Source organism: Polistes dominula, unplaced genomic scaffold, assembly GCF_049000335.1.
Source record: "Polistes dominula isolate Pdom_NZ unplaced genomic scaffold, Pdom_raw_medaka contig_16, whole genome shotgun sequence".
In the NCBI taxonomy this organism is placed as follows: domain Eukaryota; kingdom Metazoa; phylum Arthropoda; class Insecta; order Hymenoptera; family Vespidae; genus Polistes; species Polistes dominula.
In genome coordinates, this window is record NW_028301040.1 from 2,941,010 (window position 1) to 2,967,001 (window position 25,992).

The following is a 25,992-nucleotide window of genomic DNA, read 5'->3' on the forward strand; positions in this document are numbered from 1 at the left end:
TACGAATTATCCTACTACTTTCTCGATTAGTTTTATTATACTTTCTTACCTACGAGTTAATCGTACCGATGGATATATACCACTACGGTGGTATATCAATCATATTATACACATTAATACATTTATATATATGTATATGTAGATACACACATATCGCATAGGAAGTATTCACTAATGGAATTTTCGATGGGAAGCTTCGATCTACTCGAAAGATTTATCGCCATGTTCGTTTCGTTTCAACGATGGACACACACGGTATTAAAAATTTTCCTCTCTCGGACTTCGTAGATTGTTGCTTATATTATTCAACTGGAAAAAGCGCAACTTTGACTAAACTACGTATACGTCAAGAACGTTATATCGAAGTACGACAAGGATCCCTCTCAACGATCTATTATATTTCACTTGGATTATAATCTACATATATCACATTTTTTTTTTTTTATAGACATTTAACAGATTTCTATTCAATCCAGTAGACGTTTAAAGAAGAGTAATAAACTACGGGATTTGTTCATCGATTTATTCTTTACCTTTTTCTATTTTTTTCTTTTTTAGATTACTATACGATATTTAAATATATATATCTTGGTTGATAACTTTTCTTTTCTTTTTTCTTCTTCTTCTTTTATACTTAAACTTCTTTTATTAAAATTATTCCAAAACCGACCTATATTTTTCCTACCAGGTAAATATGTGTGTGTGTATGTGTGTGTACGTTAGTAAAAGTCGTTTGAATGATTTATCGTCTGCATATTTAATGCAAACAAAGAACTAGGAAATGTGCCAATGTGTGACGTCACTTTAATATTCCACTTCGATTCGTTTTCGTGACGCGCCGAACGAATATTCTCACCAACGTGACGGATTTCGATGCTCACGCGAACCTGATTAACGGATGTTAAGGGGGGAAAATATACGCCTTACGACTTTATGATTTTACTTATACTGAAAATTTTCCGTTAACACGACAACTTCTATTTTAACGCCGGCAAGTAATCTTCTACGATCGTAACTTCGTGCATATGCAACCCCCTTCACCCTTACCGCCATCCTCTACTCGCTTTCCTTCACAACACTTATACACCTTTTCTATTTCATAGGTAGGAACTTTGAAAACAAGTTTCGTGAAACAACATGAACCGTTCTCGTTATAATACATAAATGTAAATATCCGTATACGCGAATATAAGGTAGTAAAGTCACAATAACAATTAATATTTTATTACGTCGTATTTATGTAGAATTAACTCTCTCTTTAGTCAGTTTTCTATTATTCCAATAACTTTAACATCACTATTCGTGCGTTTCTTAATGTCTATACCTAATAAATAATTCACAACCTGATCCAAACTTAATGTAGTAATTAGTTAATAATTAATACTAGTATAGTTACAGTAGTTATACCACACTATACATATATTATAACTAATAGTTATATATAATACTAATTAAAATAATATACTAAAACAACACATAATAATTTGGGAATATATTTTGGTATTATTTAAACAAATAATAATAACTCCACAAATATATTTGGATATTTATCATAATTAGAAAGTGAAAGATTTAGATCTTCGTTGATCTCTAGAAAGTTAATAACAACTATATAGAAAGAAAGATAGAGAGAGAGCGAGAGAGAGAGAGAGAGAGAATGTTTAGGTACATCATAAGATTATAATTCCATAGAGGAACTGGTTAGAATAGTTGTTCGTCGAAGAACAAAGAGTAAGAAGTAGAATTGGTCGAACGGATTCAACAACACCGCTATGGATGCATTCGATGCGATAATGCACGCTTCGCTGCAATAATACTCGTTGCTACTGGTGCAACGGTTACGCCGTTGCAGCAACGTTTCGAAGATGTTCTGGCAACGTGCAGCAGCAGTAGCAGCAGCGTAGTACCCAAGGGGAACATTCTCTGGTTCGCTTGTCGGGTGCAACCGGCTTGTTCTCGGCCTGCTTTTACCTTGGACCAAGAGAGATCGAAATCGAAGTGAAACAGTATGTGTATGAGAGAAAGAGAGAGGGAGTTCTAACTTTAGAGAGAGGGAGGGTTGAAAAGGGATTGCCGCATTCGAGCGTAGGTGAACAATTTGGAGCGTTGCGTCCTGGGATTGATTTGCATCCTTCGGCTCATTTGCAGGGTCTTGTCCTTTGGGACTTCTCTTCGAGATTTCTCATCCTTTTCTACTCTTTTACCTTCCCATTCTCTCTCTCTCTCTCTCTCTCTCTCCTCTTTTTCTTTCCTATCTTTCAGTATTTCTCAACCATCTATTTTCTCTTATTTCTATCACGCGCGCGTTTCTTTCCACTATCTTCATCCTTGTCTTTTTCACTTCACTGAAGCTTTTTCTTGATACGTTGGCTTGCTCGTTTGACCGTTCAACTACGTCTGACATAAGGTAAAAGGGAAGAGAAAAGAAAAAAGATAGTTACGAAAAAGGACAGAGAGAAATGGACTATTTTGTACTACATACATACATATGTACGTGCATATATACATATGTAAGTAAGTAAGAAAGGTGAAACAAGAAGATCCTTGTCAAGTAGATGAGGACAACGTCTTGCACATCTGACACTTACTCTCACGGGAGATTGTTATTGACGAAGTAGTTGCGTCTTATGCTACCGTACTTGTTTCTTATTCCCTCGAGAAGTAGTATTGAAGAGAGGACAAAATAAAGAAAGAAAATAAACTCTTTCTTGGAACACGTGAACTTCTCTTTGTAGAATAAGAAAGGAAAATTCTTTTCTACGATAGCAGTCAAATTCTTTCTCTTTTTTTTTTCTTTTTCTTGTTCTTCTTCTCTCTCCCTCTCGTTCATTTTCAAAGCTTCAATTCGTTCTTTTTTTTCCCCTCGTATACTTCTTCAAGCAAACGAGACTCTTTTCTATTTTCTGTTGTGCAAGATCACTTCTTTCTCTTGAGTTGACGAGATCCCGGTAAACTTCATGGATGAATGAGATTTGCAGATAAATGCTCGAGTATCGTGATGAGATATCGTGAGAAAGTGCTAGGGAGAACAAGAGAGAGTGAGATGAGGATAGGGATGAATGGGAGGTAGTATCTTGGGTATCGTAATGAAGGTATCTCCACGGAGAAATTACACGGAAGCCCAAGACCAGTTTTGATCCTCGTCTGTGAGTAGTATCAGCTGGTAAGCCGTTGATAAACGTACTTCTAACAATTTCCAACTTCTTGAGTCTTAAAAACGTATTTTCTATTATAGTGCTGCATTACTATTATTATTATTATTATTACAAGCAATAATCAGAAAAATAACCGTATCAAAAATTGTTTTCAATTTCAAAGTGGTCGACTTCAAAAAAAAAAAAAAAGTTTCGTAGTAAAATTTAATCAAATTAATGGATATAAAAATATTGCAAAAAATAAAAACAGAAAGAAATAGAGATAGATAGAGATAGAAATAGAGGTAAAAAGAGTAAAAATAAAATTCTGGAGAAATTTTCGAATGATGCAAGTTTGCGAATAGGAAACTCGGAAACTCTCGTTGATAGGTATCGCAAGTAAGGAAAGCAAGGAAGGAATGTAGGTAGGAAGAAGTTGCGGTCATTGATCAGGATTCCATTCGAGATGGATGCCGTTGATGAAAGAGTCATCGCTGGGGAAGGCGTTGCTGAGAAATCACCGTGCTTGAAATAGCTGCTGAGAGATTTGCGATCCGCGCGTACCTCGTTATCTCTTGCTTTTACTCACATATATTTAAAAGTATAGTAGTAATAGTAGTAGTAGCAGCAGCAGCAGTAGTAGCAATAGTAGCAATAGTAGCAGTAGTAGCAGAGCAGGCCACGAACTTCATTTCTCGATGTTACCAACGCTTTTCGAGCTTCGTTTTGGGGTAGTAGTGGTGATGGTGGTGGTGGTGGTACTGGTGGTGGATACTAACACTAGAGGGTGAAGCGACACAACGAATAAACCAACGAAAGAACGAGATAGTAAAAGAGGGAGGAAAAGGATGGAGAAAAAGAGAGGGAAGGGTGGTGGTAGGGGTGAGGGTTGGGCCAGAGAGAGCTGCATCAGGGACGGTAAACTAATTTGCAATTTATACCTACGCCGAGGGACCGTCTCGTTTCTCTCTTCTCTCTTCCAACTATTTCTCTATCTCTCTCTCTCGTTTTAGTTCTCTTCTTCTGCTTCTTCTTCTTCTTCTTCTTCTGCTCCTCCTCTCCTCTCATTCTGTCTTTCTCTATCTCTCTCTCAGTTCACGGTTGCTAGGGTCGCGTCCCAACGGGGATCCGCTGGATAATATTAGAAAACGACGTGTAAAGTCGTAATTCCGACCCTTCCGCATCCGGATGTGGCATGAAGTAGAAACGTCCCGGCAAGACCGTGTCTTAATTATTGAGCGATTTAATTATTGAGCTGATGAATGACATTCGCTGGGACTAATTAACGGTACACCGATGCCAGATCTCTCTCTCTCTCTTTCACTCTCTCTAGTGCAGCAGCTTGCTCGGTTTATCATCCACGCGACTCTTACCTACGAATAATTTATCATCCAAGTTTACGTACTACTCTAAATCGAATGTCCGTAAAAGCTACATAATAGTGACGATTTATAAAAAATATGAGTGCATTCTGTTTTTCTTCTTTTTAAAAAAAATAAAAAATAAAGAAAGAAGTCTATCAGGATAAATTGTTATAAGTTAATTTTACTTGAATTAACACTTTTTTCAATCAAGCATTATATTTTTATAATTTCAAAAAAATAAAGATTAAATAAGAACACTGCAAAAGGTACAAATAATTTAAAAAATATATTAATCTCCTATTTTTCTTCTTAATAAAAAAAAAAAAAAGAAAATGCAATTACAATAAATTGTTACAAATCAATTTCACTTTATCAATGAAATGTTTTAATCTTAATTACTTTTATAATTAATATTAACATAATAAAGTTAAAATGATGTCAATCGATTTATTAAATGGATATCTCGTTTATGTTAGTTTTCCAGACGACTAAATCGAAATATAAAATATTTTGATCGAAAGGGGGGCCCCATGTCTGAGAAAATGCCATCTGGCTTTCTTCAGAAAGTATCTCGCTTATCCACCAAGACTTTTCGATGCAAAGTTGCTGACGACGACGTAGACGACGTAGTAGAAGACGAGAAATAAGACGACACAACGTTGACTACGGCTTCTTCACGTGTGGGAAGTTTATACGAGGCATGTAAGCACGTACGTTTATCTATGCGCATAGATTTTTAAAGATGGAAGAAGACGAATCGAACTGCTAGCGGGCAAAATGGTTGAATATCGTGTCTTTGTAACGTTATTTCAAGACGCTTCGGTTACGTCTAAAAGCTACATCGAAAAACGAGAAGACTTGTTATACATATGAAGGGCAAAGAAACAGAAAAAAAAAGAAGAAATGGATGGTAAAAAGGGTTGAAAACATTTCGAGATATCTCATATTACTCTCTTACATTATTTTTTTCCTCGATTTTTCTTTTAGATATCGTAATTTAATACTCTCCAACATCTATGAAGTTTATCATTAATGTATGTATGTGTGATTCGTATGAACGGGTTTAGTAATAATAAAGTATGATTTATGTGTTTATTTTAGTATTATACATTTACGAGATACAAATATCATTTAGTTTGTTCGTCAGATATTTGATGAACAATTTCAGCAATATACTAGTAAGATAAATAATATTTGTTTTATTATTTATTCATGTGAATAATACTTATTTAATTTTCTATATACACATATATGTATAATTTACCTCGATTTAAATTATATCATCCTATATTAGAAGATTTACAAATAATATTATTATTATTATTGTTATTAATATTATCATCATCGCGAGATAGATATGCGTAAGAAATTGATATCGAACGAAACACAATACGTCGAGTTACGAGTTTGTCCAAATAACTGATAGACTTTCGCAAATACACAGTACGTATATGAACGAGTGGTAGGACCAGACTGAAGGTAATTCTACACGTAAAAATAAATCAAACAAAAAAAAAAAGAAAGAAAAAAAGGGGGAATACCATTTTTTTTCGTTTGAGGTATCGTTCGATTCGAAAACAAAACCGTGTGTGTAATAAAGATTTTGGAAATTCTAACAGTGAAACGAGATAAAATAGGAGAAAGGAAGAAAGTAAAGGGAATAAAAGAGAGAGAAGTATAAGAAAAGAAAAGAAAAGAAAAGAAAAGAAAAGAAAAGAAGGGAAAAAGAATAAAAAGAAGAGAAAGGTAAGAGGATAGGAAAAAGGAGTAGATGAGTAAGGGAATGAAAAAAAGGTATTGAACACTTGTTTGTGTATGTGTGAAGCTAATGAAAAGGGTTGTTAAAAATGAGCTAAGATGACGAATAGGGTGAGACGAACGGTCAAGTGTTCCATTTAAAGAGAAAGAAAAAATTTTGAAATTTCGACCGAAGAACGTAAAAAAGAAAAGAAAATCGCTAGCATTGCTCTACTTTTCAAACGATTTTTTGGTAAAAAAGCTTGGACTCCAATTTGTTGAAGATTCGCTCTTTTCAGTATCTTGGTTACGACGTTACGTGGAAAGCATGCTGGTATTTTGAACACGCGATATGTTTCAAAACTAGACGAAGTACGCGCTAGGGACTCTAGTTAGCTATCTTCCCATTCCCTTTTACTTTTTCTTTTAACTTCCTTCTCCTCCTCCATTTCTTCTTTTTCTTCTATATATACTATTCTATATATATATTGTATATATACTACCTACTATCGACAACGATATCGAGTAGTACCATTCCCAATATCGATTCTTTTCCCATCGTAAAAACCAAGATAGAAATGCTGTCTATGATTGTGCACTTTGCCGATACGCAATCAGCTAAATGTACTTTCCTGTAATGGTTGCCCGGTGTTACAGACCGTTGTCGATGAATACATTAATGTTAGATGTGGGTACCTATCTCTACCTATCTATAAAACTACTACCTACGACAAAAACGTTACTGGCAAAGTGTACCCACGTGAAAACGAGTTCTGTTTTTAATAAAATATTTACATATTTCTATACGCGGAATAACCATGTACACGTATATGTATTATATCTACGTACACGTATCTATATGTAGAAAAAGAGAAAGAGAGATGGTTCATCGATTTTTCACCTATTTTGATTACTTTAATTTTACCGTATAACGAGACGTCGTTTTCTCAACGAGAGTTCTCGTTTCTATGTATATGAGATTCGTAGAGAAGAAAAAAAAATTGTGTTACTCTATTATTGTATAGTTTTATTTTTGAAGTTTTGTTATATTTGTTTTTTTGTTGTTGTTTCTTTGCTTTTTATTTTTCTTCGTTCTTTTTTTTTTTAAGGGTTTATTTTTGTTCGATACGTGAGTCGAAAGAAAGACTTGTATAAGAAGAAAAAAAGGGATAAAATATACTCGCAAGGTGATGGTGGTGGTGGTTGCGTTCAGCGATGCGCGAAATATCTTCCGCAAAGTCTAAATGATATAAGAACAAACGTCACTTGCTTTTGGTCGGTTGAATCGAGAGAGCGTGTAAGCGGAAAGGCAGTTTCCTCTCGATTCGTCGATTCGTTTTATGTATTTCCCCCAACTTCCACCGACTGGAAAATATTGTAGAAAATATAAGAGCCGTACGTATAGACACACGCTACATTGATATACAACATACACACACGGACACAGATACACACGTACAAAACCTGGAATGGAATAAATTTAATCTTCGAATATGGTCGAGCCTCCACGAATGGTTCGAGAAACGACTATGGACGTTTTACATAGCTCTTGTTTTTTTATTTTTTCCTGTTATTTCTTTGTAACATTATTTCCAATCAAATTATAAAACAATTTGACATAAATATATATGATCAAAAATATTTATTTAATAATTTATACAAATATAAATAGGTCGAATATTGTTAATAATCAAATCAAAGTTCTACATACATATATTAAAATAAAAGGATTAGCAAAATGTTTTGTATCAAAGGAAAGAATTAATTTGAAATTATGTAGAACGAATTGTTGAATTATCCAACATTCTTCTATATCAGAGATTTGGATCCCTTTCCTCTCTGGTGTACAATAAAAGCTTATAATGCATAAACTCATATCATATTTGAAAGTCGGTGCATATTGTATATTCGAACGTTCTACAAAATTCAAAATTATTAATGAACTCTCCTATGTCGAGTGAGTGAGAGAGAGAGAGAGAGAGAGAGAGAGAGAGAGAGAGAGAGAGAGACAGACAGACAGATAGAGTGAGAGGACACGCTAATGATCATATTAATTGATTTGTCGCGCTCACGTTATCAAGATTTCATTTTAAAAATTGGATTTTGCCTGTCCGAACGAGCACGTAATTGTCCTCAATGCGACAACTAAAAGCGATTTTAAAACGAAATCACTTGGGAAAAATTATTTTTTATTTTATTTTTTTATTGCTCTTATTAAGAAATATGCGAAAAATTAAATATTAAATTTTGTCAGGAAATATTTGTAAAAATAAAAAAATAAAATAAAAATAAATCAATCAAAACCAATCCGTTTGCACATAATTTAATAAATAACTAATTTTCACCACGTTTAAGTATATTATATAATAATTATGATTAATTATCTGTTAAATAGATAACAATGAGATAAGATTCGATGATTCCACACACATATTTTGTATGAACCCATAAACACGTTAGGGAAATATTCTATCGGAAAGATCAAAACGTTACGTTAGGTATTTCAATTAATAAATGATGGGATCATCGTCAAGGATCTTTTACAACGATCGGTCAATAGCAAAGGCTTCTCTTCCATTTTGCTGGTTTTCCTGTCTGTTCACCACTTTACTTCCTTTCTCATCTTCAAGAAGGAGACTTCGATTTTCAAATAACTTTGGGAGTACAATTACTAACAAAGCGGCAAGTGGATAGGGCGGAGGAAGGGGGGTGGGAAGAGCGTGCTGCTCGTAAGTGTGTGCCTCGAAACATCTCGTTTCTCATAAGAGTAGATTGTATGAGTATACATAAGATAGAGAGAGAGATAGATAGATAGATAGATAGAGAGAGAGAGAGAGAGAGAGAGAGAGAGAGAGAGAGAGAAAGAGAAAGACCTTATGGTTATGCGCAAACCGTACGCTCGACAAGAGAAATCCTAGATAACCGACCACTAATTCGAGAGTTGCTCGTCGACGTACACGAAGACGTGCCTGCGGGTTCGGTCTCTCTTGCTCGGTTGGTTGAACGACCGGCTCTTCAACGAAGGGTGCTCAGCTAATTTCGAAAGACGATGCAGGTAAGGGAGAGAAAGGGAGAGAGAGAGAGAGAGAGAGAGTAGAGAAATCAGGGTGCTTCTGACCGGCCTGTGGATTATTTGCATTCAAGCTCTAAGGATGGTTTTAAAGGAAATAAAAGATACAATTACGAAACTATAATAACAGACGATTTTTCGATAATATCGATTAAACGATATTTGTATTGTTGTTGTATTTTTTATTTTTGTTACAATTAAATTTAATTGAAATGGAGATTTTGAGATTAGAAAGAAAAATATCATCCCTTGGTTTGTTTCGAAAGGACAATGCAGTTTTCAACGATCTTTGGTTTGTTCTCATAGAAAGTTACCCTTTTTTTTTCTAGGAAAAGAACAAAGCTTAAATGTTATGAAGGTTTAAAAAAAATATTTTAAATAGTTTCAATAACGGTAAATATATTTGTGATTTTATAATTATATTATTATGTTACTTGATTATACGAAAAAAAAAAGAAACAAAAAAAGAAAAGAAAAATCTTGCAATAAGGGATTTCTCGTGGGAGAAAGAGAGATAGAGATAGAGATAGAGATAGATAGATAGAGAGAGAGAGAGAGAGAGAAGAGAGATTAAATTTAGTTCGAAGAGAAAGTAAAGATTCTAAGCAAGAAGAAACGTGCTTGAAAGAACAGCAGACAGGTTGGCGGTAAGACTAGTAAAAGTAACTCCGTTTTCTACGGTCAGAGACAACGTCTGCATTCGGAAAAAGTAAATTCGTTCGAATGTTATATTAGCTCTTGGGATGTTCGATATACCTTCTATGTATGTGTATCTGTGTCTCTGTGTTTTTTTAAATATGTTAGAGACATACAAAGTATCCAAGTTGTACTCTGTCTATTCTACATTCTAAGAAATCTACATTTTTATGTGTATGTCACGTGTGTGAATATAACAAGTCCTATCTTTATCTATGTGTTACGATTGGTAAATCTTGTTTGAGTGAGTATTCGAGGGTTTGGAAAATACTTGGTCCATTCGTAGCTAGTTCAAGGAGACCTCTGTGTCTTTCTTTTTCCCCGATATTCGGTGACGGATCGCTTTGCTGAAACGAATTTTGCTGACTAACAGTCTACCTTGTTTCCTACCTTTACTCTCTTTCTTACAAATTTCTTTCTCTTTTTCACATATACACTATTCCCATTCTCTCCTTTTTCTTAACCCCCCTCTCTTTCTCTCTCTCTCTATCTTTTTCTTTCTTTGTGTTTCTATGTTCGCGTCCTTTTGGGCAGCCCCATCAATTCGTTCAAGTACCTCAGGCAACGATGGAATTTCGATCGACAGATTAGAAGCCCAAAGCTTCACCGAGAAGTAGTCCGCAGTACGCGCGGGATATTCTCTCGAGGGATCTGCAATTGGAAGAAGGAACAAGCTAGGAACAGGATTTTATTCGTTTCTTATACTTTTCCTTCCTTCCTTCCTTCCTTCTCTTTCTTTTCTTTTTCTTTTTCCTTCTCTTTTTCTTCTGCTTCTTCTTCATCTTGCGAGTCTCTATATCGAGTTCGAGTGGGGCAAAAGGAGGTTGCTGAAGTACGAAACTCGAGAGTTCTTTTCTCGCTTAGACTTTGTCCCATCTCTCGAGGGCTACGATAAATGAAACGAGAAGTCGAAGAAGACTCTCTCTCTCTCTCTCTCTCTCTCTCTCTCTCTCTCTCTCTCTCTCTCTCTTCTTCTTCTTATAACGATTCGCTATGCCAAACTTTGACTCTTTTGCATTTCCCTCCCTCGTATTTTATCTCGCGTTCGATCTTTCCTCTCCTCCGACTCTTTCTTAACTTTTCATTTTTTTTTCTCTTCTTTTTTTTTCTTATTTTAATCTATCTATTCGTTTACGTTACTTCGTTTGATATCAAAGATTCGTAATATTTTTTATCGCTTGGTATTTTTCTTTCAATTTGGTTTGTTTGTTTTTTTTTCCTTCTTTTTTTTTCTTTTTCTTTTTATGGTTAAATATAACGCCAAAGGTATATACTATTGATATTTGATATTATATGATCGATTACTGTTTAAATATTTAGTAATAAAATTTTGCAAATAAATTATTATAATTTGAAAATTGATTATAAAAGATAAATATAGGCTTCATTGAAATAGTAAATATTTAAATCGATTAATTAATCATTAATACTTATCATACGATTTAAATATCGAAATATATTATTCTTCTTCTTCTTCTAGTTATTTTTTTCCTTTTTATTTTCATTACCCCGGTGTGTAACATCGAACACCTGTATCACATATCACGATATTTGATTATACATTTTTATTATTTATTTTATCGACAATTGTTAATATTAATCTGTATTAAATTGGAACATTTTAATAATTAAATACGAATTGATACTTCATTTGAAATACCGATCATTTATTTCTATAAATCTTGATAAACAAAAAACAAAAAAAAATGGTTGTTTTAAATATCGAATCGATAAATAACAGTACGAATGATTTTATTTTTCTTCATTTATTTTCCCCGATTATCGAGAAGGAATAAAATAAACGTAGGACATTCATATGAAAAAATGATTAATTTTTTATTCAAGTTGTAACAGCTTTTTCTCATTCTCTCTCTCTCTCTCTCTCTCTCTCTCTCTGTTTCTCTCTTTCTTTCTGTGTGCTGCTTTGAACGTAGGGGGAGTGGTTGCACTTTGTACGGTTTTGGTTTTTTTTTCTCTTTTTCTCTCTCCCCCTTTTCCCTTCCTCGGCCCATTTTTTTACTCGAGTAAAAAGAAATAATAAAAAAAAAAAAAAAAAAAAAATGTAAAAATATCGTACACCGTTGGTGATTCGTGGGACCGGACGTTCTTTTCCTCGTGACTCTCCATTATCCGTCGCATTGGACCAACGCGAAATATTACGCGTACAAAGAGAAGAAGACGCGTAATATAAAGCAACCCTAGAGTTTCGGTCAGCTTTTTATCTCTCTCTCTCTCTCTCTCTCTCTCATTTCACCTTTGTTCGCGTACATTAGTGATTATGACGCGACGGACCAGCACGTAAAAACGAATCGCGAAATTATTCATCAAAGAGAATTTTCGAAATCACTCGTTTAAATGTATAATAGATTATAACTGTAATTCATGAAAATTATGATTATTAATATTTTTCCCATTTTTTCATTTCTTCTTTTTTTTTTCATTGTGTCGCTTAAAATATTTTTAATTAATAAAACGCTATACGCGGAATACTTTTTGTCCTAGTAAAATTTGATTGAACAATACAAATCCTTTCTCGATAATTGTCAGATATTATTTTCTATTCTTTTCTTTTTTCCTATGATGAAATAATAATTTAAGCGGATAAGTTATGCTCAAAAGGATCAGATTCATTGGCTTTCTTATATAATAATTACTCAAAGTCACTATTCTCTCTCTCTCTCTTTTTCTTTACGAGCAATCGTTATCTAACGAATTACAAAATTTGTTAAACGAAGGTATCGTTATTACGCCTTTGACGGGAAACGAATTTTCTATAAGAGGAGGTAGAATAAAAATCTGAAGGTCTGAAGAGCGGAGATCATTTTAATTACATTTCATCCCGGACTTTCAGTGTAGCCCCTGAAGCACCGACAGACTTAATCTCAAGAAAATCGATTTGTATAAATGAATACAGTATCTACCCTTACCTACCTTTCTGCGTTATATACTACGCTACGTTACGCTTCTACGACGTTTTAACGCCCATGGGCAATATTTAACAAGAATTAATTACTTCTACACCGATAATTCCTTCTAATTACGCATAATACTTCAAAACTAACATCTTTCTTACCTCTATTCGAAGTAGGAAAAAAAAACTCAAAATAATAACGAAATAATGAAATTATTTGAAGAGAATAGAAAAAGTAATAAGAAAACAAAACCTTTGCAAACCTTTTCAACTTCATAATTATTAATTATGATATATAAATAAAATCAAATATTAATAATATTATAAATATAATATCAAAATATACGATTCAGTGGAATTCAATATAACGGAATTTTCAATGATCTACATTAATAATTTTTCACTGTAACATACACGACAGTCTTCCCCATCTCCCCCTTCCCTACTCGATATATAATAACAGTCAATTTATTTGTGCATTTACTTTTATAAAATTGTCCTATACAATTAAAAATATATATAAATAATTTCTTAAAAATAGAATATACACGTTTTTCCTTTAAGTGAATAAGTTTGACGATGAAAATTATTCAAAGGATTGATTACGTTGTTTGTGACATACAAACATAGATAGAGACATATATACACAGAGTAACAGATATGTGGGAACGTATTGGGCCTTTGAATAGATTTTTAAAGAGGTATATATAGTGCGATTGATTTGCTATCGCATTTAATCAAACGATAGAGTATATCAAAGGGATAGGGACAGGGAAAGGACTGACCAACCAGTGATAACATACGAAAGTCTCTTTGCGGTGAACGTGTCTATCGTTGAATTGCGTAATACATCTCCCCCCCCCCTTCCCATCCATTCTACGTTTCTCCGACGTAACTCACATTCGAAATCTTCCACGTTTCGTAAAACGATAGAAAAATAAATAAAAAGAATATAAGAAAGTGGTTATAGAAAATATGCTAGCACAATTTTAACACTTTGATCCTACCGTTTCAAAATTACGTTCACGTATTTTGTGACATCCTTTATATATAAAAAATAAAGAGATAGAAAGACTTGGGAAAAGAATTCGCGTGCTAGAATCCATGTCCGATTCTCGTACTATACACATACCACGATAAAATAAGAATCCTAAAGCGTCGACAAGAGACAAGATTCCAAGACGTTTTCCAGATAAAGAAAAGAAATCCTTTTCTCTTTCCACCCCTCACTTTTTTTCTCACCCTTTCTTACTGTTTTTTTGTCTTGTTCTTTCATTCTTTTCAACTTCTCTTTTTCCCAAAACTTTTCATCCTCTTGGTCTTTTTCCTTCTTTTTGTCGTGTGTGTGTGTGTGTGTGTGTGTGTGTGTGTGTATAGCTATAGTATAATATTGTAAAAATATTACTTTCTCACCTGCACTCCAGAATTGCGTTCTTGCCCCTTAAGGTGTACGGTGGGACGTTTATACTGAGTAACTTCAGAGCTGCGACTGTAACATAAAAAAGAAAAAAACAATTTAGAGAATTATCCAGGTGAGTGAGAAAGAAAATAAAATAAAATAAAATAAAATAAATAAAAAAAGATAACAAAGTAACTGTGTAACTTAAACTAAACTACATTCGTAATCTTCATTTTCTTTGAGAATTATCCTTAACTCTTAAAACTTTTTATTTTCATTTTATTTATCCTTCTTTCTTTCCCTTTTTATCTCTTTTGATTGCTTTTTTATCTTTCAAACGTTTAGTACACTTGAGCTTAAAGTTTAAGAAAGATATTAAGATAACGATTGAATATATTCTTCATCGTTCTTAAAATACCACTTGTTCTTTGTAAAATATTTAGCATAAGTGAGAATGTGTACAAAGTTAAAACTATGAATCCTAAAAATGTATAAAAGTTGCATGATTTTAAACAATTTTGTACGATTAATTGTAAACAATAGAATGAGAGGAATCAAACGTTTGTTGAATGAAAGGAATACGAGAATAGACGAATATTTAAAAGCAAAAAATTGCAAAATATTTTACAGGAAAAGTGAACATTTATTTTTATATGAAACATATCCGGAGAGGTAGTATAACTGAGTTGAGGTGATTCTCCGTGTAAAAATATTTCAAAAAAAAAAAAAAAGAAAAACATTGTTTCATTTAAAGCTCCGCTTTCGAAAAAAATTGTAATAGCGAATTCTAAATTTAAAAACTTTCTCTTCTCATCTGATTTATGATAATAATTGAACAAATAATATTTAATTAAGATGATTTTGAAGAAAAAATTGTTTTATACTCATAGTTTGATGTCAACATTTATGAATATCGCATTAATAATAAAAGTAGAACATAAAGTTAAATATATATATTTATAGATTCATCCTAATTTCTCAAACTATAACAGATTTTTCTTACCCTAGTTTTAATAACAATTACACATCCAATCAATATTAGGGAAAGATTAAGAATTGTTGTCGATCGATGTTGAATGGTTCCACTCGTGTGACGAGTAGTATTCCACTATTCCTTTCAATTCCAAAATCGAAGAAATCCTTGACCCGAGAAACCAATGGCGATACAATGGCGACTTTAAAAGAGGTTCCCTTTTGAACACTCGACCCTACGACAAGCTTTTTTTTCCGACCTTCGTCTCGAGCCTTGAACATCGGTGGTGTGACAAGGGTATAAAGGCCCCGGAAAATTGTACTACGGTGGTACATGAGTACCTTAAGGAAAGTGGATCGGAAGTGGATCGTGCTAGATGTTCAAACAATGCCTCGCCAAATCTATTGTGACGTCTTTTGTGAACACCTTCTTCGCGTTCTTTTCTCCTCATCTTCTCATCTTGACTTTCTTCGCACGTACTTCCTCAACTTCGACTTACTTTTATCGATCCACCTTTTTATGGGATTTTTAGAAAAATCATTCTTCCACGAGTAATAGTAGACATATGTTAGATAATAAATAGTATCTCATTAATCTGCCTAATCAAGATCAATAGAAAAAAATATAGTAGTAAGATAAAGTGCTACAATATGTCACTGCAATAAATTGCACGTCATAAGACAGTGCAAGATAATAAAAAGGTTGATAGTGAACGATACTATTAGGTGATCATGTGTGTGTGATATGTATATATTGTCGAACAAGTATTTGGTGTTTGACAATACTAAAAGAGAAGAGAACAAATTCTTATTGAATTATTTTTTCTGTACATTGTATTTTACATTTGCTTACAATATTTTATTATTTTTGTATATTTTTAATTATATCAAACGGAAGCATATGATCGTGGAAATACTGGTTTTTTATTTTTTTAATAATTCTCCTTCTCAGAAATAGTAACAATGCTTTGTATAGCCCTTCTCCATGGGAAGGAGGGTGAGAGAGGAGGAGGCATGTACTTCAGTTAAATAAACTGCATTTCATTTCACCGCTAAAATAATATCTACCTTTTAATTCAATATACAAGATTACCATTTTCAAAGAAATCTTTACCATTTTTCCCCCTCTATCTCTCTTTCTCTCAATGATTCTCTTCGCAATCAATGCAAATAATACGAATTACGAGCTGAATCGTTCCACCGACGATATTACCTACAATTCTATTCTCTCAACCACCCCCCAACCAACCCCACCCCAGATCAGATTATTCTAATCTGACGATTTGTATGCCAACCATTTTGAAAATCTTTCTTAGATTCGTAAAACATGTTGGGAAGATAAAATAAAAAAAAGGGAAAGAGAAAAGAGTAAAAGAAAAATAAGTAAATATAAAAATTTTATTTACGATGAGCATCTTTAGAATAACAATAATAATAATAACAATAATAATAAAAATAAAAATAAAAATAATAATAATAATAATAATAATAATATTAATAATAATAATAAAGATAATAATGAGGATAGTTTCTCATTAAGATATACGAAAGGAAATATAGATATTTTTCTTCCTTATGTTACTTAAATAAAATTCTATTGTGGCATGTATAGGATGTGTTGAGACAAACCGAGAAGGTTCCTTTAATTAAGTACTGTGCTATTTCACTCGGAATACAATACAAATACCTATTATAATGAAAATACTTGGCTTGGAAGGAAGAAAAGGGAATTGTACATTGTTGATAAAGATTCAGCTATGAGATCTACTATCCTTTCATGTTAACCGTTTTCTTACCTTGATTAGTTACGTATTGTTATGGAAAATAAATTTATTGTTTGTTGTATCTCTTTTTTTTTAGGTTTTTTTTTTGTTAGTTATATACCATTACAATAGAGAATGAAAAAGAGAAAATGTAAGATAAAAAAAATGTAAAAATTGTCTCTTATTTTCAGGAGAAAAAGATAATCGAAATGCCGAGGCAGCTTCTTTTTTTTTTGTCTTTTCTCCACCTTTTCTTCTTGGCAAAGTTGAAACGCGAAACTGTCGAATTTAGCGTCACTTTGTTATTTCCCTCGACGAAGGAATCCTCAGCTATCGAAAAAGTCGATGCACGAATTCAATTTTCAACGATTCCTTTCGTATTTTCTTTTTTTGTTTTTTTTGTTTTCTTTCTTTTCCTTTCTCTTCCTGTTTCTTTCTCTTTTCTCTTTTTAAAGCTGAAAACGAAATGTACTTCTTCCAGAGCAGACACGGAATAGAGAACCGTTCTAGAGTAAGTATATAGATGTATATGTATATTTTCACATGGAACATACGAAACCATTGTCACGCTTCTTCATTCTATGTTGCATAAATTATTCCAGACATTCAATTCCACGTTTTCTTTCTACCTACCTTTTTCAACTCTATTTTCTAAAGTCTCTTTTACAAAACAAAAGAAACTTTTATATCGGATTTTTTTTCTAAATCATTATCTAACAAATTACAATAGCTAATTAATAATCATTGAATTAAAATCTTTTAATTGATGTTTTATTTTAATCGTTTCATATTATCACCAATTAAAAAATTAACTTTCGGTCATATATTATAATAAACTATTTATGTATAGTATTTTTTCCATTAACAAATCGATATATGAATGATAACCGAAGTAGACATTTGTGGGTAGAAATAAAGTGTATAAGCGTATACTTAAGTCGATAGGAAAAAGAAAGGTTTTAAATGGCGAAATGATTGTATGGTATTGTTTGGTGATATCGATCGAGTAATTAAATCGTTAATTACTGAAATCCAAAATTTAGTGGTTGTTAAGAGAGGCCTAACGTCATTGCATTAACTACGCATTGCGATAAATTAATTCACGGAGCAATTGGGAATAGGAAGGTGTGGCCACGACCGCAGGCTAGCTACCTTGCTTCTCTAATCATCGATATTCCTCGTTTCACCGCAATAACCGCATCTGTTATACGCAAGGAACACAATAACGGCACTTCCAGATTATACTGAAGAGCAACCACCACCACCACCTCCATCATCACCACCACCATCACCATGACCGATCGTAGAATCGTCGATTGGTAGATTCTCTTGGTACTACTTGCGAATAACTGATCTTCAATCTTCAATACACGAGATAGTTGATCCCTTTTGTTCGACCTTTTGACGACATAAAGAGAGAGAGAGAGAGAGAGAGAGATATTCTCGATCGAGTCCTGCCAGTTTCCACCTCCTTTCAAATTGTTGAATTAATTGAACGTCGTGGTTTAGACTTTGGACACAGTCATTCGAAGTTGCCCGATCGAGTTTGAGAACGGTCAACTTTTGAGAAGTGATCTCAATACGAATAGAATCGATTTCTGCTTTTCCTAAGGAAACGATTATTAGCCTTTAACTGTCTATATAAATATGCACGTGTTTGAGAGTTTATACAGTTAATTGTCTCTATCAAAAGTACTTTTTAAAGAAACTAAGAGGACCATTTAATAGTTTAGACATAGACACGATTGAATTTCGATTAAGGTTTCTCTCTCTCTCTCTTTTTCTTATTGTTTTAGATTTGACATTGATGTAAGATAATTGAATAATAATGGAACGTTAACGTTTATACCTATACTTTCTTTTTTTTTCTTTGGTACTAAAATGTAGATAATGGAATAAGGAAAATTTGTTAACGCGTTAATCATGATAAAAGAAAAAGAACAATGCTTCGTAATTAAATACAATATGCGAAAAATATTAAAAGTATCTCTCATGTTCGGCGTGTATTAAAAGTATAAAATCGGTCGAGTAAACTTAAGCACCCCACGAAAGAGCATACATTAAGCTGGATCAGCTGAGTAGTGGCTCGTAAAGCACACCGATGTAACGGAGAAAAAGAGATTGCTAGATATAGTTAGCGAAATAGGGAAAGAGTTAGAGAAAGAGAGGGAGCGTGATTTTAAAGTTACACGAACGAGGTAGAAAGAGAGAGAGAGAGAGAGAGGAGAGAGAATGGAAGTGTGGGGGAGGAAGAAAAAGAGAGAAAACTCGTTTTAATTTCAACTTATCTAAGGACAGCATAAATTTGTGGCTAAAACATTGCAATCGTTAAAAGTTCGTGTATAGCGAAGAAGAGAAAGAAAGAGAGAGAGAGAGAGAGAGAGAGAGAGAGAAAGGGGTACCTTTTAATTTATACTATGTCTCGTTCCTTTTTCTTTCTAAAGAAAGTAACAATAATACTCCGGAATAACTTGTTCTCTAAACGAGACTGGAATATATAAATTTATTATAAAAAATAATCCTAGATGTATTTGCGAGAAAAAAGTTTTATATGATAAATAGAAAATTAACTCACACATAGTATACACATACACAGAAAGGTACGCAAAGGTATACACGAGAGTGGTCCATAGTGCAAAAAGAAACCGTTCGAGAGAGACATAGCTCGTAAATATTGGAAAACCGTTTGAATGGATCATTCGGAGGACGTTTGACAAAAGTGACGGATCGTTTTGCCTGGCTCATCGTTCCTCTCTCTCTCTCTCTCTCTCTCTCTTTCTCTTTCTCTTTTTTTCACACCTTTACGATTTTTCGTCCAAATGAGTTAGTTACGAAATTAATAAAATAAAAACAAACAAACGAAAGAATAAATATTAATAAATATGATTTATTTGAATATCTATCACCTTAAATAATTCAAAACGAATTTACACGTCTATCTGTGTGAAATAATCTATATAATTTTTAAACCAATGATCATTTGTACGAGTTCATTTTAGCATTGATATCAACCATGCAAAAGCATTATTAACGTTCGTAGTTCGACCCATAGGTTATTCGGATATTAACTTTAGCACGTTTACACGTATACTGTCTATGTATAAAATTGTACATACATATATATACTACATAGGGATTATCGGTGAATGGATTCAATAGCAAATACGTTTACATAAAACATAGATTCGAGGAACGAAGAAAATGTTGGATGAGAGAGAGAAGGAGAGAGAGAGTTTACTGTCTGTGTGTATGCATGTGTTCAGGACAACGTTTTATATGTTGGAAGAAAGGGACGAAAAAGGAAAAGTACTTTATGGTTTCTTGGTAAAATATTGTTGTATGAGTACACGTATCTGTGAGTAAAAGGATGCTAAGTAAATCAGTGATCGTCAAGTTTATATTTCGACACGTTATATCGATGTAGGATTATTATACGCGAGTGTACGTATGTATGTATGTACATTTTGAAAAGCAAGTAGAAAAGGGTGAGTTTCGATAAACGAAAGAGAATATTAAAAATACGAGTCAACGATGAGATAGTACTTTGAGATAGTCTAGAAAATATATTCAATTGCATGTAGTTCAGAGAGAATATTTTAAGATAGTTTTGAAGATCATAGATAGTTGCGTGTATATCGTGAGAATTGCATTAAATTTACAAAGATTTATTATTCACTTCTATATCTGTATTGTTTATTTTTTTAATAAATCCAGTCCTACAGATATTTATTCATTTTTAGAATGAAAATTCTAACGAAAGTGTTAGAAGAAATGAATGATTCATAGAACAACTCTATTTTATATCCTCTCTCTCTCTCTCTCTCTCTCTCTCCCTTTTTCGAAAACAATTTTATCGTGGTAAATATCACGATGACAACTACGAAAGGAGATTAAAAACAGCATACACATATATAGAGATTTTTCTCGAATATGTATGTGTATACACACCACACATCAGTATCGATGTACGCATATGTATCATACGTATAGGATACATAGGAATCGCGTCGAGCATAACATGGCAGAGTAACGCGACGCGACAGGTTGTTCTCGCAAAGCGATCGACAAATTTTTTTTCTTCTTTTTTTTTGTTTCACCAACGAATAAAAAAGGACTACACACAAGAGGTGGGAGGGAAGGTGGGAGGATGAAATTTATAGGTCGCATTTATCTCTTGTTTGAACAACATTCAAAACCCCGCCACTACCACCACCACCACCACTATCACTATTGGTTGAAGGTATCGTAAATGTCGATTTCTACTTCGAATCACGTAACTCGCTGTGTTAATGGTTCTCGTGAAATACTAGGACAAAAAAAAAATAAAACCAAATAAAATGATCTTTCTTTCTTTCTTTCTTTCTAGAAAACATCCTGTTACTTTTCTTCTTTCTCTTTCTCTCTCTCTCTCTTTTTCTTTCTCGATTTATTAATACAGAAAGAATATAATACCGATTTCTATAGTTTCAAATAAAATCACCACATAACCACAATTTTCTATACTTTTTCCATTCGTATTGCAATTCTCACGAATCGCGTGTTATCTACTCGTTTTACCTTTTGTCTCGATAGAACGACTTTTCTTATGCTCATCTATCTTGAAACCCCCTCGAACACCATTTCTCTCTCTCTCTCTCTTTCCTTTATCTCATCCTCCTCAACAAGAGAGAGAAAGGAAATTTCACGCGTAATTCAGCGAAATGTCGTAATACACGTACAAGTACTCGACACCTTTTGTCCTAGTCTTATCCTATTCAGACTAACTCCTCCTTTCGAAACGCGATTCCCTTTTTGGAAATGGGTACTGCACTGATTTATTCATTGTTCACAGATGCATGGGACTAATTGACGTTGTAGTCGGCGCGACTCTGTTCTCGTCAGAGTCTTTATTAAATCCGTTCGTTGGCGAAGAAAATAGGGGAAGATAGGGGAAGACGAAACGAAGTTGAGAGGGGGGGGGCACGGTGGAAGCCAGGGAAGAAAGAGGGTAAAAGTAAAGTAAAGAAAAAAAAGATGGAAACATTCGATTTACCGACTTCATCCTTTGAACGTGGTATATTGTACTCGTTAATTAGAAAAATGTTCATCTTCTTAAAATCGCGTTTGTTTTAACAAGAATCTTTTAAAAGAAATCCTAGAAAATGAAAAATTCGTTTTTAATTGAGGGACTGGGGATGGTGAGGAGATACTGTGAGTTCTTTCAAATTTAAAAAGGATGAAACCTAATGTTAATTTCAACTACTCGGTTGTTTACACTTTTTTTTTCTCGAAGCCAATTTAGTCGAAAATTACTCTTTATTCTTTATTAAACTTTATCAAAGTTTAATCCTTCTTTCATTTTCATCGTTTTAATTCATTTATTTACTTTTTTTTTTTTGTACATTTATGTTTAATCGTAATAAAATTAAAATCATCTATCTTTGAAGAAAAATATATATGCTTCAGGAAAATGAGGAAGAATTCGAAATAAAAAAAGGAAAAGGAAAAAGAGGAAAAAAAAGTCCCAGAAGAAACAAACGCGTTTACAAGCGTATGGGATTACATTGTGAAAGTTAATCGAAAAAACGAGCTCGTAAAATTCCTATCGAAAACGATCGATCTAGGCCGTTACCTTGATAACGTTGTCGATGGGGGAAAAATCGTTCCGCTCGAAATATGCCTAGCATTTTAAAGCGTACAACGTCGGCGGTGGGGGGCGGCGTCAATCGCCAAAGGGACGCTCGATTTGCGACATATCGATCGTGTTTTAAAGAGTAAATCGACCGGAGGACGAAACGTAGAACGTATAGTCGAGAATCAAATAAAAAAAAAAAAAATGAAAACAAAAAAAAAGGAGAAAAAAGAAACAGGAAAAAGAGAGAAAGAGAAGGGTCGTTGAGGATAGTAGGGTGGAGGGGAAAGGGTGGTGGTGGTGTTGTTAGGGGGTAGAGACCAGAGGATAAAATTAATCGTTGTTGCGTGTATTGGCTACGTCGATGCTTATCCTCTCTGACCATGCGTTTCCCGACAGCTATAGAAATAAAACCAAATATAATTGTTAGCCCCTCGAGCTTGGTTCATGTTCAAACTATTTGATGAGAGAATATGGTCTATCGTTTATTAACGGCAATAATTTTAAGGATATTATTACTTCATTATAGGAGAGAGAGGAAGAAGAAAATTCGTTTAAATTCAAATTTAAAAAGGAAGAAATATAATAACCTTCGATATAAAATATTTTAATTATCAATTAACAATAGCGTTTTAAATAAACGTTTTTTAATAACATATAGGAATTTTATTCTTCTTACTCTCGCAATTCATTTTATTTATTTATTTATATACACGATCGAATTTTCGCACTTTGATGTATAATAACATCTCACAGATAATATTAATTTATTAAAACAAATAAAATATTTCAGTAATGGTATATATGGTGTTTACTATAGTTGGTTAAATATATCCGTGGTTTAAGGTGTTAATTAAATTTTTTTATTTGATTATTTAGCGAATAAAAACAAAAAGAAAAGCAAATAAAACAAAAAATCGAAATAAATAAAAATATTATTTATACATCGTTGAAAACTGAAACTCATCGATTTCATTTATGTCCATCATATCTATAGAAAAAATTTTATTTTCAATTTAATTTTGAAACAGTTTAGACTCGACTCAGATTATCAAACGTATTTTATCTTTATAAACTAATTGTAAGAGATTTTCTAGAAATCACGTTATCGTTATGACTAGACACATGAAACTTGTTTTCCTCACTCTTCCTCTCTCTCTTTTCGTTAATTAAACGATCTCAAAATATCAATCGATCTGAATGTATCAGTGAAACGTTCGGTTTCGTCTGTGTCAAACGAACGAACGAAAGAGATTTTGATGGTTGGCGGCGTACTATCATGCAAAACTTAAAAAACTTGTTACAGACGATGGGACGTCCCAACGACCAACGTCAATCAATTTAAAGCCGCATTAACAAAACATGAGAAGCATCCCCCTATCCATTTCTACCGTTTGCCAGGTTTACCAGGATGACAGGACGTATCACGGAAAGCTATTAAATCCTTGCGATATATAACAATTTATTCCGCGGTTGGTTTCTCCTAGAATTCATGGAAACTCTATTATTTTGTATCCGTAAACGTCAGCTTTGTCCGTCTCAAATTAAATCGCGAAACGTCGTTTCGTTCTTCCGATAAAATAAGACCCCTTTCGTTCAAGATCTGTAACGTGTTCGACGTTAATAACGCATCATGTTTCTTGAATACTACGAGGACGAGGACGAGGATAAAGATTAGCTGTCGATTGGGTTGACAAGCTGAGAAATATAAAAGTAACTTTTACCATGAACGACGAGAAACTCGGTCGAATGATAACGAACGAGGGTTGAAATTTAACCATCTAAAAGGAATTTTCTCTCTCTCTCTCTCTCTCTCTCTCTTAAAAGATATTTTTACTCTACGATACCAAGAAGAGACTAAAGAAAAACGTTCGAAGATCCGTTTTAGCTTATCGCTCAGAAAGAAAGCTAAAAGAGAAACGATTCTAACGGCTTTCGGGATCAAGTGTCCCAAATATTTGTCCCCAATCTCCTACCCTCCGTTCTCGCACGGTGTTTGGAGGAAAAGGTAAAATAGAAGACGATTCGAGATTTTCTTTCTTTCTTATTTCTTAACGTAGTAGAAGGACACGATTTGCTAAGTTGTTTTTCGTATCTTAACGGGGCTTTTATTTTACGCCTGATTAATCTGACAAAGATCGTATATTTCAATAAAAAGAAAAAAAAAAATCGGAGAAAAAAAATAAAAGAAATAGAAACGAAGAAGAGAATGAGAGAAAAGGATGAGAAGAAGTTTCCCTTATCTTATCCCATAACGCCTGTCCGTCGTTTTAGTAAAGAGTTTCTCTCTCCTATCTGGTCACGCCATGAAACCCCTTGAAAATCGTGCTTTATGTTGTCTTGGTAGTAGTAGTCGTGTATACGAATTAGAAACTCGCTTATAAGAGGTCGGAGACACGGAAAAGGGGTAATGGCCACTACTCCCCGTATTATCGCGCCTACAGATGAACCAGTCACGTGAGTCCCTACGTCTCACGGCATTAACGTTTCCATCGGACCCTAACCTTCTCCCTTCTACCACGTCTATGACTCTAACCCCTATCTTGATTTTACTCGTCGTCGTTTTCCTTTCGAGTAAACGATTCACCGAGAACGTAATTTACACAAACACACACATACAGATACTCACTGACATACGTGAATTTTCTAATATTTACTTTCTATACAAAATTCTAAAATGTACGAATGGTCATATGTATTATTAGAAATTATTTCTTAAAAATTGTTTATAACTATTTGTTTTATAATAAATTGGTATTAACAAAATAAATGGAGAATCTAAAGAATTAAATATCTTTTGAAATTTTCTCTACGTTCGAAGTTTTTACGACTTCTAATTCCAAAGATATTCTTGTTTATATATAGTTGATCCAGTGACCTATATAATTTCTTGATAGAGATCAAATACCTATTGACCTACATAAATTCCAGAAATTTGCGCAAGTCGGCTTATAATGTTTTTTCACTTTACTACGCATGTACTGGAATTAGCTGTTTTATTGCGATCATAAGTGACAAACTATACAAAATTATATTTCCAGAGATAAAACAAATAACATTTTATAAAAGAAAATGACCTATTTTTAACCGTGCACTCAAATAAAACGTCATTATAATAGAATCATGTTCGTATGATTTTTTATTGTATACATGAAAGAAAACAAAAGTTTTATTTATTTCAATGGTTTTTCTACTAGTATTTATCAACCGACAAAGTAGTTGAATCGTTTAAATATACTACGTTGAAATTGTTCTATCGTAAAATGAATTTTACTGATAACCTAATTAAATTTAATTACGATACATTTAGAGCAGCAGCGCAATATCTACGAACA

General features: G+C 33.3%; 1 protein-coding gene across 6 annotated transcripts in view; it reads right to left on the reverse strand.

The window, feature by feature from the left end:
* LOC107064848 (uncharacterized) overlaps nucleotides 1–25,992 on the reverse strand; it is a 132,729-nt gene that overhangs the window by 34,780 nt on the left and 71,957 nt on the right. For all 6 annotated transcript variants that reach the window (XM_089174865.1, XM_089174869.1, XM_089174866.1 and 3 more), the window contains one exon: nucleotides 14,326–14,401. In XM_089174865.1, coding sequence (XP_089030991.1) covers nucleotides 14,326–14,401 — 76 coding nt within the window. The remainder of the gene's footprint in view (nucleotides 1–14,325; nucleotides 14,402–25,992) is intronic.